Below are 18,946 nucleotides of genomic sequence, written 5' to 3'. Positions count from 1 at the left end.
AGCTTAATTCACGACTCGCAGCATGGGTTCACAAAAGGTAGGTCATGCCTCACCAATCTCTTGTCCTTTTACAATAAAGTATTTGAGGTGGTTGACAGAGATGAAAATTATGATGTAATCTATCTTGATTTTAGTAAAGTTCCTCACCAACGACTGTTGCTTAAATTACAGGCTCACGGAGTAGAGGGTGAAGTTTTGAACTGGGTCAAAGCGTGGCTTAGCAATAGGAAGCAAAGAGTGCAAATCAATGGTAAAAGATCTGACTGGGGATGTGTTACGAGTGGGGTCCCACAAGGCTCGGTATTAGATCCACTTTTGTTTATTATTTATATCAATGACTTAGATACAGGAATTAGTAGTGATGTTAGTAAATTTGCAGATGATACCAAGATCGGTAGAGTAATTGAGTCGGATCAGGACGCTAGTATTCTCCAGGGTGAACTCAACAGATTGTATGACTGGGCGGATAAATGGCAGATGGAGTTCAATGTAGGGAAGTGCAGTATTCTGAGTGTAGGTAGGAACAACCTCTCACATAACTATTGCTTAAATGACACTCTCATAAGCAGGTCTGGGTACGAGAGGGATTTAGGGGTCTTAGTGAGCTCTGATCTCCGTCCAGGGGCACAATGCATTCAAGCTAAAAATCGAGCTAATAGGGTACTGGGATTTATTTCAAGGAGCGTAAGCAACAGAAGCCCCGAAGTCCTCCTCAAACTATATTTAGCATTAGTTAGACCTCATCTTGACTATGCGGTTCAGTTCTGGTCACCTTACTATAGAATGGATGTCAAAATGTTAGAATCGGTGCAGAGGAGGATGACTAAGATGATTCAGGGGTTGAGAAACTTGCCATACGAGGAAAGACTCAAACAGTTAAACTTGCATTCTCTAGAAAGGCGAAGGGTGCGTGGAGACATGATCGAGGTTTATAAATGGATGAAGGGCTTTAATAAGGGAGACATTCATAAGGTTTTGTTGGTAAGAGAACTGGGTAGGACACGAAGTAATGGGCTTAAACTGGATAAATTCAGATTCAACAGGGACACAGGCAAAAATTGGTTTACAAACAGGGTGGTGGATGAGTGGAATAGGCTTAGCAGTCACGTGGTGAGTGCTAATTGTCACATTCAAAAATAGACTAGATAAATTCATGGACAGCGATATTAGGTGGGGTTAGATACACGGGAGCTTAGAGTCAAAGGAGCTGCCTCGTACAGGCCTACCGGCCTCTTGTAGACTCCTGCGTTCTTATGCTCTTATGTTCTTATGACTAAGTGTAGTTGTTCGGGGGTGGGGGGGGGGGGAGTGGAGGGAGCGCTGGATTTTTGAGGCGTTCATAAGGAATCGCCTATGCAGCTTAACGTGGTGTTAATGGAAGGGGAGGGAGTAATGGAGGGGGGGGGATGGAGGTGGTGATAGAGGGGGGAGGTGGTGATGGGGGGAAGGCGGTGATGGTGGGGTTGGTGGAAAGAGCCTGAGTGAGGAAATCGTGAGGGTGGGAAGATTATTTACTTAAAGGTTATGGATGATGCCTTACGGGATCGCTAGTTTAATCTAAGGGATCGCTGCTTCAAGTTAAGGGACCCTTATTTCGAGATGCTATTACTTTGAATTGAAATAGTTTTACCTTGAATCAAAGAGGCCATCCCTTAAATCATAGTAGCGGTCCCAGCTGTCCGTTAAACTAATGTAGCGGTCTTTTATATTAAAGTTCCGGTCCTTTAAATGATAGAAGCGGTCCCAGAATTGAAAGTAGCAGTCCCTTCAGTTAAAGTAGCGGTCCCTTAAACTTAAGTAACGGTCCCTTAAACTAAAGCAGCGGCCCCTCAAACTCTAATATCCGTCCCTGAAGAAGATGCAGAGGGAAAGAAAAAAGCAGAAAATATATGGAGATGAAAGTATGACGAAGACTGAGGTAACCAAACGTACCTGCTCACCAGCTCCCTGCGCCAACCAGTGAAGTGCCAGGAATCGACGCTGATGGAAGGGCACAACAGAAGCAGGTTTATCAGTACAGGTTTATCAGTATTCAGCTTATACGATTACCTTACAGCACGGAAAGAATGATTTAATTAATGATTTTGTTGTAATTTACATGGGTGGATCAGGTTTGCTGTGTTGTATTTGGTTGTATAGCGTAGTGTAGTGTGTAATGAGTGTGTGTGTGTGTGTGTGTGTGTGTGTGTGTGTGTGTGTGTGTGTGTGTGTGTGTGTGTGTGTGTGTGTGTGTAGGCAGATATGTGTGTTTATGTTGACAGATATATTTCATTTAGACAAGCTAGCACCTACACACACACGCACCTACACACACACACACACACACACACACACACACACACACACACACACACACACACACACACACACACACACACACACACACACACACACACACACACACACACACACACACACACACACACACACACACACACCTATGTAGACTAAAATAATCGTAATAAAAAAGCCACTGAGGCCTTTCCCAGGAACGAGAAAATAATACCGAATCCTTACTTGCTGTATAAATAAAATAAATAAAAACTTTGATATATACACTACATTACACGGGAAATGGTGATACAACTAGTGTTAGTAGTGGCGGTAGAGGTAGTGGTGGAGGTGGTGATAGTGGTGGTGATAGTGGTGGTGACAGTGGTGGTGCGGGTTACAAAAAAAAGTGGAGGTGTGTGTGTATTTTTTTCCGTCATTTGTTTCACCCTCTTGACACCAGCTAGATAGGGAATAAAGAAGCAGAAGGAGGAGGAGGAGGAGGAGGAGGAGGAGGAGGAGGAGGAGAGTAAAATATGAATAGCAACAGTAAAGAAAGATTGATGGAGGTGGGATGAAGATAGTGTGTGTGTGTGTGTGTGTGTGAGAGAGAGAGAGAGAGAGAGAGAGTTGCACAGTAAGTATGTTGGTGGGAGAACGGTGAAGACGCAATGGGCAGGACGGCAGAAAGAGGTGGAGGAGGAGAGTGAGGGGGGAATAAAGGTGGGCGAGAGACGGAGAAGACGGCGGAAGGGCAGTCAGAGAGATAATCCCGTGATAATTAATAGCAGCCACAAGTTAGCCGGTGAGTGTTGCAAACTTAATTATGTGTGAGTTTATACTATTTACCGCGCACCATCTTCCTTCCTGCTGATCCTCCTCCTCCTCCTCCTCCTTTTCTCCTCCTCCTCCTCCTTTCCTCCTCCTCCTCGTCTCCGTTCTTCTTTTTCTGTGGTGCTAATTTGGTTTTCAGATTTCACGCCCTTCATTCATTCATTTTCTGCGTCGCTCTCTTCCTTACCTACCTGACTGTAATTCTCTCTCTCTCTCTCTCTCTCTCTCTCTCTCTCTCTCTCTCTCTCTCTCTCTCTCTCTCTCTCTCTCTCTCTCTCTCTCTCTCTCTCTCTCTCTCTCTCTCTCTCTCTCTCTCTCTCTCTCTCTCTCTCTCTCTCTCTCTCTCTCTCTCTCTCTCTCTCTCTCTCTCTCTCTCTCTCTCTCTCTCTCTCTCTCTCTCTCTCTCTCTCTCTCTCCACAAAAAAGGAGGCGGTGTCATGTGTTACGTCAAGAACACGCTGCCTGCAATGAAAGAAAAAAAAAAAACAAGACTCAGAAAAATTCGAAATCGTTTACAGAGCTAGAAACTAGCAAACATAACAAACTGACGATTGATAACGTATATAGGCCTCCTGAGCAACAAGCAGCTGACGACTCAGCGCTGTATGAAGAAATTCATGCAATAGCGCAAAACAAGTAGTCAGTAATTATTGGGGACTTCAACTGTTCCAAAATCAACTGGAACACAATGAATGGAGACCAGGCGGGTAATAGGCTACTCGAAATATTAGAAGACACATTTCTAACCCAGATTATTACCCAACCAACGCGAGAAAACAATATACTAGACCTCGTACGCGTAACTGACTCCGACCTCGTACGCGAATGGAGGGTCGGTGAGAAACTCAGTGGCTGCGATCACCACTTAATTCGCTTCAGCATTAGAATGGAACACGGGCTTTTAGAAAACGCGTCCAAAACTCCAGACTACAGGAAAGCTAATTTCAATCTTGCTCGCGAACTATTACCTCAGGCTACGTGGAAACACCAGACTTCGCCCTTGTAGACGACTCGTGGAACATCTTCAAGAATAAACTCCTAGAAGTGGAGAGGACGACAGTTCCCATGCAGACTAGGAGAACAAACAATGGCGTAAATCCACCATGGATTACTACCCAAGTAAGAAGGGCAATAAATTTAAAGAAAAGAAAATACAACTTGTTGAAGGAAAACAATATTGATGAAGCACGTGAACAATACCACCACAGCCTCAGAGCTTGCAGAACCCTCATCCGCCAATGCAAGCGAGACCACGAGAAGCAAATAGCACGCGAATCCAAGTCTAATCCAAAAATGTTCTTCACATATATAAGATTAAAAAGGAAGTCGAAAAGCAACATCGGTCCCCAAAACGATGAAAGCGACGCCCTAACGCAAGACAGCAGACACATGGTCGAAATCCTGAACAAGAACTTCGCGTCTGTGTTCACGGTCGAGAATACAGAGTCGATACCCGAAACCCCTATTCCCCCAAGGGGATTCACGCCCCTAGAAATTGGTTCAATTGATGAACGGGACGTGCAAAAGCACCTAGGCTAACTAGAGACAAACAAGTCAACCGGATCCGACGACTTGTCACCCAAGCTGCTCAAGGAACTCAAGTAGTAAATACTCAAGCCACTCACCGCCATCTATAATTTGTCACTGCAACAAAATAAAGTTCCCGAAGACTGAAAGCAAGTGAACGCAATACTGATCTACAAGAAGGGAGAAAAGAGCGAGGCCTTGAACTACAGGCCCATTAGTTTGACTTCAGTTGGGGAAAAAGTTCTCGAGAAGATTATCTGAGACAAACTCGTCAAATTTCTTGAGGACAACAATATCATATCCGATGCACAGCACGGTTTCAGGAATAAGCGCTCATGTCTAACCAACCTACTGGACTTCTTCCAAAGTATATATGAAAATTGGGATAATCACATCCTTCAACACTAACAAATGTAAAGTAATGCACAGCGGGTCCAGAAATAGCAACCACACATACTACTTGGGTGGCGAATCACTACAGGCAGTACAGGAGGAAAGAGACGTCGGGGTCACCATCAGCAGTGACCTGAAACAAGCAAAACAGTGCAAGGCCGCCTGCAAGAAAGCCAACACTATGGCCGGGTTCATAGCGAGGAACTTCGAATACAAGACGCCGGGAGTTATGTTATCCTTATATAACTCGCTGATATGACCCCACGTGGAATAGGCCGTGCAGTTCTGGTCTCCCAATTACAAGAAAGACTTTGAATTACTCGAGAGAATACAGCGACGGGCTACGAAAATGATACCATCAATGAGAACGCAACCTTACGAAGAACGACTCAAGCGACTCAACCTCTTCACGTTGGATAAGAGACGATTGCGGGGAGACCTGATACAAGTCTTCAAGTACTACATGCACAAATTCAGCAGTGTTGATCACTCCAAACTCTTCACGCTACAAACTAACCCGCGAACAAGAAACAACGGTGAAACAATCCAAGCCAAGCGATGCCTTACGGATATCGGCAGGAGTTATTTTTCGAACAGAGTCGTCCGCCACTGGAACAACCTTCCTGAAGGAGTGGTTAGTGCGGAAACAATCAACTTTAAAATTCGCATTGACCGTCACTTTGCTGCGTCGGGAGTGAACTAAGCGTACCCACGAGTACGTACAGTAGTGCTTTAATTCTTCCCGCAAGCCACTCCTGTGGCTGACGGATTGATTAAATCACTGAAAGCAGGCAGCCTCGCAATGAGCCATTAGGCTTTCTGCTGCCTCCTCCTCCTCCTCCTTTTCTTCATCCCCGATACAGTCCCCATTTCTTGATGGAAACTACGTCACGTAAAAAAGTCAACATCAAAAGCACCACCACCACCACCATCGCCATCACTTTTATCATCATCATCATCTGAAACAGCTCTTGGCAGACCTTCGAATGTATGTATCTATTTTCGACTTAATGTTTTCGATTATGTGAGTGGCTCGGTGACTTGGTGATCCGCGGACTGTGTGAGAGCGAGTGAGTGGGTGAGGGAATGAGTGGTTGATTGAGTGGAGAGGAGGGAAAAGTCGTGTGAGTAATCCGCATGAAATCTCTTCTGAAAGCACAGACGATCTCTTTGGCGAACATTTTTAATCCCCAGCCAACATCAAGTGATATGACGAAGCAGTGCGTAGCTTCGCGGGAGCTTGCGCTCGTCTGTGTGGGTGAGCCAAGGTTTGGGGCCGTGGGCGTGTAACGGCCTTGGAGGTGCCCCGAGAGGCAGGATACTACCGCGGCTAATACGCGGCGCCCACTCCCTGCTGGCTGGACAGGGGCGCGGGTGCAATAATGAGGAGATCGCCCATCCTTCTTCGCCTCGTCTGGAGAACAAACCCAGAAACTCTCGGTCGGGAGACGAGTGTGCTAACCATTGCACCACGGAGTACCGCGGAACGGAGTGTGTGCGAGCGTGCGTGCGTTCATGTGCGTATAGGTGTGTTTGTGTGTGTGTGTGTGTGCGTGTGTGTGTGTGTGTGTGTGTGTGTGTGTGTGTGTGTGTGTGTGTGTGTGTGTGTGAAGGTTCAAGTTAATTGCATTGTTGTTCTAGTTCCGACTGCCTTTTTGTTGCATTCTCTCTCTCTCTCTCTCTCTCTCTCTCTCTCTCTCTCTCTCTCTCTCTCTCTCTCTCTCTCTCTCTCTCTCTCTCTCTCTCTCTCTCTCTCTCTCTCTCTCTCTCTCTCTCTCTCCCCCCTCTTCCTCCCCTCCTTCACAAACCCACTCCCTTCTTGTGCACTTTTGCTGCGCTGAGTCACACGCTTAATAGGAATATATCGTCAGAATAGTGTAGAATGAAGAGGGGGACGGTGAGAGAGGGAGGGAGGGAGGGAGAGACGAGAAAGACTGCATGAAGAAGGGAGAGAGGGAGGAGAGAAGGAGAGAGGGGAGGGAGGAAGGAGAGAAGAAGAGAGGGGATGGTTAGAGGGGAGAGAGAAAGAGGGAGGAGGACAGACTTGAATGAACGATGCAGATGGGTTAGCTTATTAAGGTCGAGAGAGAGAGAGAGAGAGAGAGAGAGAGAGAGAGAGAGAGAGAGAGAGAGAGAGACTTACATAGATGCTTAGATCCTTTAGTCGAAACTAAATTATATGTTACTAAACCTATGCGAAAGTACATCAAATGGCCAGTAAGACTGCATCTCTGCCTTAGTGAATATTAAGATGAAAGAAAGTGGGGTCGAATTTGTTTTAAACTGAATTAATTGGACTGCGCGGAGCCGCTCGTACGAAGGCGTTGGGTTCAGTCCGAATTTATCAGTTTACACAAAGTTAGCGCCATCATTTTTCGTTTGTGACGTATCTTCGATCATAAGCAATTCGGACTCATCCGCATTTATGTATTTGCGCGTTGTAAAAGATGAAAGAGAGAAACCAAAGAATTACGCTGAAAGGAATGGAGGTTAAAAATGTTGAATCTATCATAGTGAGATAGGCGGTGTGTATTTTATTTTTAAGTGGTTTTATTTAGTTCTATTAGTGTATTTTTTTATAAAGATTTTATTTTTAAGCGGTTTTACATAGTTTTATTGGTGTTATTTTTTTATCATGTCTTTATTTTTTTACCGGTTTTATATAGTTTTAAAATACAAACCATTTTGAAGTAGATCCGGCACTATGTGACCCAGATGTTGCGGCGCCAAGACACGTCGAACCAATAATCAATCAATCAATCGAGATATGCGGCGAACACCATGGATTAATGAACAAAATAAAAGTGCAAGATATCCTGTGAAATATTAAGGATAAAAAGTGGTATAAAAGGTCATTTCACGCGTTGAACGGAGAGATGGACAACTAATGTACGAAAGTGGCAACCCGAGCCTTGTAGAACTCGCAGCAGACGGAGAGCAAAGTGGAGAGACGGAACACTGCCTTGGGTGACGCAGAAGTGAGTACGCGAACATCAGACCGAGATAATAAGGATAGGGAAAGGCCTTTGATAATAATAATAATAATAATAATAATAATAATAATAATAATAATAATAATAATAATAATAATAATAATAATAATAATAATAATAATGAAAATAGTAAAAATAACAGTAATAATTATCATAATAATGAGGATAATTTCAAGCGAATTATTTTCTTTTAACATTTCTCGTTTCTCTCGGTCGTATTCCGATCTTTTTATGGTTGAAAACTCCTGCCGTGGTGCGTTCGTGTCGACACACTAAACGAGGCCTTGCCATGAAACACACACACACACACACACACACACACACACACACACACACACACACACGTTACATGGATCGATACCTTCTCACAATACGTCCTAACAAATCCCTGCTGAGATGTTTGTGTTGTCTATGATTTGCAAGGAGGATACACGTCTCTATTATTTTTGCCTCTCCTCCTCCATCTTTCAGCAAGGGAGGCAGCTCAAGCGCAAAAACAAAGACAAAACATAAAAAGCCCGCTAGAAACAGCAAAAAAGTCCGACAGAAACTACAAAAGCCCGCTAGAAACATAATAAAAGCCCGCAAAAAACAAGAAAAATACCGCTAGAAACAAGAAAAAGCCCGCTGTAAACAAAAAAAGCCCGCTAGAAACATAATAAAAGCCCGCAAAAAACAAGAAAAATACCGCTAGAAACAAGAAAAAGCCCGCTGTAAACAAAAAAAGCCCGCTAGAAATAAGAAAAAGCCCGCAAAAAACAAGAAAAAATACCGCTAGAAACAAGGAAAAGCCCGCTAAAACCAAGAAAAATACCGCTAGAAACAAGAAAAAGCCCGCTGTAAACAAAAAAAGCCCGCTAGAAACATAATAAAAGCCCGCTAAAAACAAGAAAAATACCGCTAGAAACAAGGAAAAGCCCGCTGTAAGCAAAAAAAGCCCGCTAGAAACATAACAAGAGCCCGCTAGAAACAACAACTAAAAGTCCTCTAGAAATATAAAAAAGCCTCATCCTTAAAAGAAATTCTCCACACTGTTCTCCTTTTCATCCTCCGTCTTCATTTTTTTTCATTTAATTCTGGATGCATTTATTTGTTTTCATTCATTCGCAAGGTAGATTTTTGGTTCTCCTTCATAACTTTAGTCATATGTCACCTCTTTCCAAATATTTTTCACACCGTCCTCTCTGGCATTCTTAATTTTCTTTAGTTTTCATTGTGTTTATTTTTGTATGCGTTTATTTCTCTTCATTCCCAAGCTAAAGTTTTCGTTAGTTTGGCCACTGTATCGTCTACGTCTCTAAGTTATTATGCAGTAGATTTCAATAGGCATGATATTTTCGCAGTGCTCTTTGAGTCTTGGCTCACAACGTTCCAGGGTCTAACTGTCGTCGTATCTTCATGTTTTCGTCTCTTTGTGAAGTTCGTTTTCTATTGGTTTTTTATCACATATTCTTGTCATGGATCTCTTATTTCAAGATTTCTGAGTTGATTTTATTTTACAGATCGTTTTAAGAGTGTCTTAAATATGACACTTCTCTAATTATCTTCATTCTGCGTTATGTGTATATATATATATATATATATATATATATATATAGAGAGAGAGAGAGAGAGAGAGAGAGAGAGAGATCCAGCACTCTAACACCCAAAGGAGGACGTCACCGTCACAGAGGCGCTCCCCGCCGACATCCTCGACCTTCCTTAAGGTGACTTTCTGCCACAAGGAGAACAAGGTCGACAAAAGCAAGCACGTATGAAGTCTCTCAAGACTAAAGGAAAAGTAACCAACAGAGAAAGGAAAAGAGTACGAAAAGAAATCTTATTTTTCATTGAACGATTACCTGAAACAGAAAGAAATGTGAGTTAGTTTTGGGGAAGGAAAGACTGAGTTAGTTCCTAATTGTGCTGTGGAAGGAAATGTGTTCATTAGTTCTTGCTTGACCCAAACCCTAAACTAAACCTTAACCTAAGTCCCTAAGGCTGAGTCTCAGCAAAGGCCTGAAGTGCCCTTCAAGCAATGCCTCAAACCCCCTTAGCCAATGGCCGGTCTGCCTCAATATAGTGCTCGTCATGCTCAATAAAGACTCAAGTCCGCTTCAACAAAGGGTTCGTATCCCGGCCGCTGCAGGAAGACAGCCTCACCACAACCTCGTTTATCGTTGGACCCTTTTTCAGGCGGGCCTTCTGCGCCCTACGCGAAGGTACTTAAGTGTCTTCAGGACTCCGCCGAGAGGACCCCCTTGGTCCGGCTAAACGGCAAGGGTGAGGACTTCAGGACTCCGCCGAGCGGTGCCCACGCAGTGCCACTTTGCCTACCAACTACCGATGCGTCTTACGGGGGCGACTTATCCACAGAGAATTCCATGCCCCTAAAGCTTAGGAGTATGGAAGCCTTTGTTAAAGAGAACTGTCTTCCTCTGCTTACAAGAATCTGACCCAATGTTGAAGGCGACTTTGACCCTTTATTGAGGACAACTTCGACCATATATTGAGGAAGACTTTGACCCAGTGACGTAGAGGGGACTCTTTCACTCACCTGTTCACGTCATCTGCTGCCTCTCCGCCCTGCACGTGGCGTCGGCCGGGCAGAAGCAGCAGCAGGACGCGAGGGGGTCCCCGGGGCCCCTCGCTGCGCCCCTCGTGTCCTGGTCTCCTGCCCGCCCCTTGCCACGCCCGCCGTGCTCGTGGTGGTGTCGGCCGGGCAGAAGCAGCACCAGGACACGAGAGGGTCCCCGGGGCCCCTCGCTGCCCCTCTCGCGTCCTTCTCCTCCTGCCCGTCCGATGCCTCGCTCGCCGCCACGATTTCGGGCAAACAACTTTTTTGTCTCCTGAATATTTAACTAATGTGTAAGCCCTCTGGGTTGGTTGGGGCGGAGGTTGTCAGGTGAAGGATGGCAGCGTGAGGCAGGGAACAAGGGGGCGTTACGATAGGGTCTGCGTGGGGGTGTTGGTAAGGGCGGCGCAGCGCTGATGGCCAGTTACTTGACTTTGTTTGAATATATTTGAGTAAACTTTTATTGTGCTTAAACACTAGCAAGAATCAATCAGTAAGAGCAGGAGCGTTTGATGAGTCCAGACCGTCGTCAAGGCCGATGCTGCAACGATGATCATGTAAAGGGCGTAGTAATTACATCATCATTAACATGTACCGCATATTCCATGTGGGGTCTGCCTAAAGTGGGAGTATTACATCTTTATTTTTTAATTTAAAGTTGCTGTTAATTAAGCCCAGCATTTGATACGCTTTATTTGCTGCGTCAATGCATTGCTGTGAGAATTTGAGGTTTGAGGCGAATTTGATACCCAGGTCCTCGGCACATTGACTGCTTCTCCTCATTGAGTTTAACGCCACACATTTCGTGATCAAACTTCTTATTTCTTGCTCCAACTTGAAGGACCTGGCACTTATCTATATTAAAGGGCATCTCCCATCTATCAGACCAAGCTGAAACTTTATGCAAATCTTCTTAGAGTCTTTATCTTTCCTCGTCAATGAGAACCGAGTTACCAATTTTTGTGTCGTCTGAAAATTTACTAATAAGATTGTTGAGTCCAACGTCAACGACGTTGATGTAAATAATGAACAGCACTGAACCGAGAACTGAGCACTGAGGGACACCACTAGTGACAGGCGTCCACTCTGAGTTAAATCCATCGATCACCACTCTTTGCTGTCTATTGCTCAAGCATTTTGCGATTTCATAAAGTAATTTATGGTGTGAAACTTGAGAGAGAGAGAAATGCATACATACATACATACATACACACATACCTACATCAGTATCCATCCATATTCTTTGGGCTCCCAGATAATTCGTATTAAATATATATTTAAATTAATCCTCTTCTGAACTTCTTAATCAGGGTGACTGCCTTTTTTTTGTATATGAAGTTATAAGAGCGTAAAACATGCTGCGGGAAAGCATTTGACATTAATATACTTTCTGAATGCCTGTTAGCTCTTCCCAGGTCATCATCCGGTTGGTCACACTCAGGCGCATTCAAAGCTTAGGTCTGAACAAGGACACGTAACATTCGGGTGACCGTGAAACGCTTACTCCGTGCAAAAAAAATAAAAATAAATAAATAAATAAATAAATAAATAAATAAATAAATAAATAAAATAATAATAATAATAATAATTACCTGGACTCGGGTGAACCTGAGACGGTTATATTATTTTTCCTTTCAGAATTGCATGAAGCTTTTAAATTAATGCAGAGAAAATATCATGACTGGGCGTTTAATTACACTTCCTTTAACGCGGCGCATGCAAAAACGTTCCCTTTGAGTGCGTTATCATCCTCTTAATTAAGACTTGGGGGAGAAACGTTTGTCTAGCGGGAATTTTTTTTTTTTTTGGCTGCCTTGATAAAACTTTTGAAATGAATGCGTAGATTACTCTTTATCTGAAATTCTTTATTGCTGTGTACCTTTCTTTCTGTCTCTCTGTCTGGCTGTCTGGCTCTGTCTCAGTAAGCGTCAGTCCGTCTGTCTGTCTCTGTCTGGCTGTTTATCTATTTCTGTAGGTCTCTGTCTATATGTCTGTCCGTTTGTCTGTCTGTCTATCAGTCTCTCTCTCTCTCTCTCTCTCTCTCTCTCTCTCTCTCTCTCTCTCTCTCTCTCTCTCTCTCTCTCTCTCTCTCTCTCTCTCTCTCTCTCTCTCTCTCTCTCTCTCTCTCTCTCTCTCTCTCTCTCTCTCTCTCTCTCTCTCTCTCTCTCTCTCTCTCTCTCTCTCTCTCTCTCTCTCTCTCTCTCTCTCTCTCTCTCTCTCTCTCTCTCTCTCTCTCTCACACACCAAGAAAGCCTACCGAGAGAGAAAAATAAGTAAACAAGATTAAGTAGTCTAATTTACAGAGATGCACGAATACTTGACTTTTTGCCCCAACGTAGAGGGTGACACAGTCTTTGAGAGTCGCCGTGCCAACATTGGGAAGGCATCGGCTACGCTAGACTACTATATAACATTATCATGGCATATCACTGGGCTCTTATACGCCTCGTTTAAGGCTACATTTGAAAATTTAAAGGGTAAAATCTGCCTACCAGCTTGCACTCCACCTCCACCTTATCGTTGGAGTGTTTCAAATTTGCTCGCCTCCCCTCGCCCCCGTGGCTAAATATAATGCAGGCCTTTGCGAGGAAATAAAATACCCAAACCAACTTTCGGATCCATTATATCACTTGGCAAAGGGAAAGCCAGAATCACTTAGCGTCGTGAATATTCTCTTTCTGTGGTAGATATATAGCATTTCATTCTCCATTTCAGTGTAGTTTGTGTTTCCTCACCTGCTGCCTGCCACCTGCTGTAGCACACTGCTGTGTGGAAAAAATGTAATTGTATGTTGTTTAATTCATAAATGTTGCGCTTTCTTAGTTACTTTCTCTTTTCTGTAATCTATTGCTATCTTCTTACTGTTACATTTCGGTTATATTTAGTTGTCGATACCGTGAAGAGAAATCTTTTGTTGGTACACGTGTTGGACGCCACCTTACACTGGTGTGATGAATTTGTCCCGAGCTGTGTGGGAAGGGTCATATTTGTGGTTATGGCACAATGTGTGTGTGTGTGTGTGTGTATATATATATAGATATATATATATATATATATATATATATATATATATATATATATATATATATATATATATATATATATATATATATATATATATATATATATATATATATATATATATATATATATATATATATATATATATATATATATATATATATATATATATATATATATATATATATATATATATATATATATATATATATATATATATATATATATATATATATATATATATATATATATATATACACACATATATTGGGATGTTGTGTTGTGAAGTCGCACTAAAATGTTAGTTATGAATAATTAATTCCCGGCAGAACGAGTGTCGTGCGGCTGAGTAAGTAATTCCTTGCATTTCTCCCCACAGTCCCGCTGTGCCGCACCTGCCCGGCCCAGCCCTGCTAGATATAAAGTGATTCGTGGGGTGTCCAGGAAATAAGCAGGAAAGAAAAGAGGGCGATCACCTGCCTGAAGATATGGCGGGCGTCATCTTAATCCTGGCGACAGGTAAGACTTGGGGGAGGGGGATGAAAGAGCCGTGGTTGTGCAAGACCTCGCACCTCCGTGCCGCAGACTAACACGGTGGACGGGGAAGTCACGAGTGTAATTAATTAAACGTACAGAACACGGAAGGGACCTCCAGACGCAGACTAGCTCAAGATAAGGAGGAAGGAAGGAGATCAAGTCAATTCATTTTTACATGCATTGCATTTTGCTAAAGCATATCATTGTCATCGTTGTCATCGTCATCCACGTCAGAATATTCATCATCAGCATTGTTAGTGGGAAGGAGGTGCCGAGGCCAACTTTTCCTCACCTATGCTTGAGTTTCCTTACAAAGTCTTCCTCACGCCAATGTCCGCGGTGGTCCCTTTCTCATACTAAATGACGTTATATTATCCTCGGCAAATTCAATCAGCTTACTCAAGGCACGACTTTTGTGGACGTCCCTCTAATGTTACAACTGTCTCTGAGGATTGCCACAGGCTTCGATTCCATTTCACAGTTTGAGTAACAATGTCTCATGCGATGCTCGATAATTTTGCAGTAGAACTTGATCACAAAAGATAGTGTAACGCTTTCTCCATACTACTAGTCTATTTACGTATATATGGAGAGAGAGAGAGAGAGAGAGAGAGAGAGAGAGAGAGAGAGAGAGAGAGAGAGAGAGAGAGAGAGAGAGAGAGAGAATTTACATTGAAATGCTGGTCACACTAACCTTTTTTTGTTAATTCTTTGTGGTCCCATTTTAATTAACCTTTTGGTGGCCTGTCACTAAATAAAAAAGCTAAAAGTCATCAACACTGAACTGAATTCATGTCAAGTGTTCCCAGGTGAGAGAGAGAGAGAGAGAGAGAGAGAGAGAGAGAGAGAGAGAGAGAGAGAGAGAGAGAGAGAGAGAGAGAGAGAGAGAGAGAGAGAGAGAGAGAGAGAGAGAGAGAGAGAGAAAGGAGTCTGCCCCTCCAGGGCTACATCAAGGTCCTGGGAGTGACTGTGGACCAAAGCCTGCGCTTCGACCTCCACGTCCGAGCTGTTGCCCGCCAGGCCTCCCTGCGAGTCTCTGCCCTGCGAAGAGTAGCGGGATCCCTCGACCCACGGGGCATCCTCACTCTCTTCAAGGCACAGATACGTCCGTATCTGGAGTACGGTGCCCTGTGCTGGATGGCGAGTGCTGCCACCCACATGCAGAGGCTCGACGCAGTGCAGCGACGAGCACTGCGTCTGGTGGAGGCCAGCGAGCACCTGGAGGAGTCGTCTGCCACTGTGACATCGCTGGAGCACCGCCGTGATGTCTCAGCACTGGTGGTGTGTCACAAAGCCCAGGTGCAGGGGGTTCCCCACCTCAGCAGCTTGAGGCTCCCTCCACGCGCTGCTCAGAGGTTCACCCGGACTACACTCTCTGGTGACCAGCTCGTGGAGGTGCCTCGATCACACTCCAGGCAGCACCAGCGCACATATACAGCCAGGACCACACGCCTGTGGAACATGTTCACGGCAGCCACTCCCCAAGTGGAGAACATGAGCACGCAGCAGGTAAAGCTGGCTGCTCACAGGTGGCGTGAGGGACACCCAAGTGCGCTAGTGATATAAACTATAAATATGAAGTGACAAACTGACATTATTCCATATTGTTTTTACATGTTTTTCTTTACTTTTTCGTATTTTGTATTTGTATGATTGTATGTTTCAAACATTCGACAATTCAATTTGTCCCATACGCAGGCTCTTAGAATAATTATACCTAAAAAGTGTAATTTTGAGCCTCCTTTTTTTGTAAAAATTTGTTTAAATAAAAAAGAGAGAGAGAGAGAGAGAGAGAGAGAGAGAGAGAGAGAGAGAGAGAGAGAGAGAGAGAGAGAGAGAGAGAGAGAGAGAGAGAGAGAGAGAGAGAGAGAGAGAGAGAGAGAGAGAGAGAGAGAGAGAGAGAGAGAGAGAATATATGTAGGTGTGTGAGTTACTGTTTCAAGGACAAACTCTCACATTTATCTCATACCCCCCCCCCTATATCCCTCTCTCGTCTGTGTGACTGAGCCAAGGTTCACAAAATTCTTGCAGCGATGTAATCCGCCTCTAAAACCTTGGAAGTCTCAATTCACGAAGAGCTACAACATTTTCGAAGGTTGTGGGCGAGGTTGCTGGTCATGTGTTACTCGCAAAATGTAACGGGGAGTTAGTCTGTAAAAGCGTTATAGCCGTAGGAAGGGCGGGCATACTGAAGACTGTTCGAAAGTATACTAATGATAGGGAAGAAAGAATGACGTTACTGGTTAGCTCTTGCACTCGGAAGTTGGACACCACGGAGATGAGCTAGAGTGGAAGGTCGTGTGCAGGGATGTCGCTGTAGGGTTGGAGGCACACTGTCAGTAAGGTCAGATCAGCAATTATCATGAAAATAGTCGTAAAAGGTAGCGAAGGAAGCAACACTGCGGTGGAATTAAATGGGAAGAATACGGTCTGAAAGAGGAAGAGGTTGGTGAGCCGCTTACTCTGTCTACAAGAAGCGTGTGGGTGGAGTCCTTCCCTCGTCAAACACATGTGATTAATACTCCATACAGAGGCTACTGATGGTGGCTTTGGAAAGATAAAAAAATAAAAAAGTGGAATATATGTGACTATAAAAATAATTGAAATCTCAATTGAAATGGAGAAGGGAGTCTATATTTTCCGGTGGTCTGAGGAAGCGGCAGCAGTCATTTCTCGATATTTTTCCTTTTGGCCGCTTGTCTGTACTCTTATTTTTATAGGGGCAGTGATTAGCGGACTTTTTTCTCAGTTATTTTTTACCCTTGAGCTGCTTCCTTTACTGTACGAAAAAATAGGGCTGTCACAAAGCACTCCTTCAACCAAATTTATTTTGTTTTATTTTATTTTATTTTTTTACGTCGCGGCCTATTGCGCCGGTAGGCTTTCTTCCCGGTGGGGCCTGATGGTCGGCCCAGCCCGTTCTGGCGCAGGCGAGTGTTTATATTGGCGCCATCTTGCATTGGCTCATGCTGACCTCCCGGAGCTCATCTTTAATTAGTCCTAGAATCTAGAGTCCGGGTTGATAGGTGGTCTTCTGGACAGCATGTAGGTAGTTTTAAGCCACTCGGCGGCGGCTGAAAAATCTCATCTTGGTGGCACCGGGCGGGGACTGAACTCGCGTCCTCCTGAACACGGCGCCGTCACTCTGTCGACTCAGCCACCGCCTCCCCATTTTTGCTTACGCTTGTTGGAACACCTTGTATTCCTCATGTGAGAGCAACGTTTTCTAGACTGTTTTTTTCTTTGCATAAAACACCACCCACGCCACCATCTTCCACCACCCCTCATCACCGCCACTCCCCTCCACCTTCACCCCCTGCACTCCACTGCCAACACCCATCTCAACTCACTCATCACCTCTTACCACCACGCTCTACCACCGCCTCCCACCTCCAGCTCACATCACCACTCCATAACCTTCGTTTCCTTCGCTACTTTTTACGACTATTTTCATGCTAATTACTAATCTGACCTTACTGACTGTGTGCCTCCAACCCTACAGCGACATCCCTGCACACGACCTTCCACTCTAGTTCATCTCCGTGCTGTCCAACTTCCGAGAGCAAGAGCTAACCAGTAACGTCATTCCAGCACTACCACTATCACCACACAATGCTACTTCTTTACCACCAACAACCAACCCCACCATTTTTTTTTTTTTTTTTTTTTTTATTGGTAACTTCTTTCCCGTGGGTGGATCCTGGGGTGTCGGCTTCATTCCGGCGGGTTGATGGTCGGCCAGTGGTCCAGCCTGGCGCAGGCGCAGTGTGGCGTGCGCCATCTTGCATTGGCTCATGCTGGCTCTCCCAGAGCTCATCTTCATCTTTGATCCTAGAATCTAGAGTCTAGGTGATAGGTGGTCTGGAGTGACAGCATGTTTAAGCCACTCGGCGGCGGGCGGCGGCTGAATGCTGTGGCTGGCGCGGGGATTGAACTGAACTCCCTCCTGTACAGCCGTTTACTTTGACGACTCAGCCACCGCCTCCCCACACACCCACCATTATCAACAACCCCAACCATCACCAACCACCCCTTCCATCGCCTCGATATTTTTCCCCACCTTCATAAAAAAAAACCCACCATCACCACACAAAACCACAACACCACCACCAACCACCGCCATCATCACCAAACAACGCCACCACCACCACCAACCAACCCCACCACACTTTCTCCTCCCCACTTCCCCCTCTCCCTCCCTCCCCCCAATGATCAGCCACTCCTCGCCTCCTCCTCGTCGCCTCGACTCCCTTACACTCCGCTTCCTAAACCGCCCAAGATTTTTCCACGCGACAAATTTCTCATTACTCGACTAGTGAGCCAATTAGACAAGATGACGCTTTATTACTTCTTTTCATTATGTGTTTCTCTTCATTTTTCTACACAGCCTTCATCTATTCTGTCCTGTCCTACCAAACGTAGATTACTAGTAGTAGCGGTAGTAAACAGACACCCTCGCCATAGACCAATAGGTCTTCTGGTGTCTGTTCTTCCTATGTATTCCTATGTATACTATCTCCTCCTCCTCCTCCTCCTCCTCCTCCTCCTCCTCCTTCTCCTCTTTCTTCCTCCTCCTCCTATTTCTCTTCCTTCTCGTCCTGGAAGCGGGATTGAAATCCTCCCTAACAAAGTTTGCCGACGACACTAAAGTGGGCGGAAGGGCCCTCACGACTGCCGACTGTGAAGTCATCCAAAAGGACCTTGACCAGATCATGCAGTGGTCCGAAAAGTGACAAATGTCGTTCAACGTTGACAAATGCAAAGTCATTCACTTTGGATCCAGAAACAGTAACCATACATACAACATGCGTGGATA

The 18,946-nt window shown here is 44.6% G+C and overlaps 1 protein-coding gene across 5 annotated transcripts in view; it reads left to right on the top strand.

The window, feature by feature from the left end:
- LOC126995466 (G-protein coupled receptor GRL101-like) overlaps positions 1-18,946 on the top strand; it is a 192,433-nt gene that overhangs the window by 38,670 nt on the left and 134,817 nt on the right. For all 5 annotated transcript variants that reach the window (XR_007750333.1, XM_050855035.1, XM_050855033.1 and 2 more), the window contains exon 2: positions 13,973-14,112. Coding sequence is in view for 4 of the 5 variants with exons in the window: in XM_050855035.1 (XP_050710992.1) it covers positions 14,082-14,112 (31 nt within the window). In the remaining variant the exon portion in view is untranslated. The remainder of the gene's footprint in view (positions 1-13,972; positions 14,113-18,946) is intronic.

The sequence above is a fragment of the Eriocheir sinensis genome, chromosome 8 (assembly GCF_024679095.1).
Source record: "Eriocheir sinensis breed Jianghai 21 chromosome 8, ASM2467909v1, whole genome shotgun sequence".
Classification (NCBI taxonomy): domain Eukaryota; kingdom Metazoa; phylum Arthropoda; class Malacostraca; order Decapoda; family Varunidae; genus Eriocheir; species Eriocheir sinensis.
The sequence above is the reverse complement of the archived record's forward strand: the minus strand, read 5'-3'. Positions and strand labels throughout refer to the sequence as shown.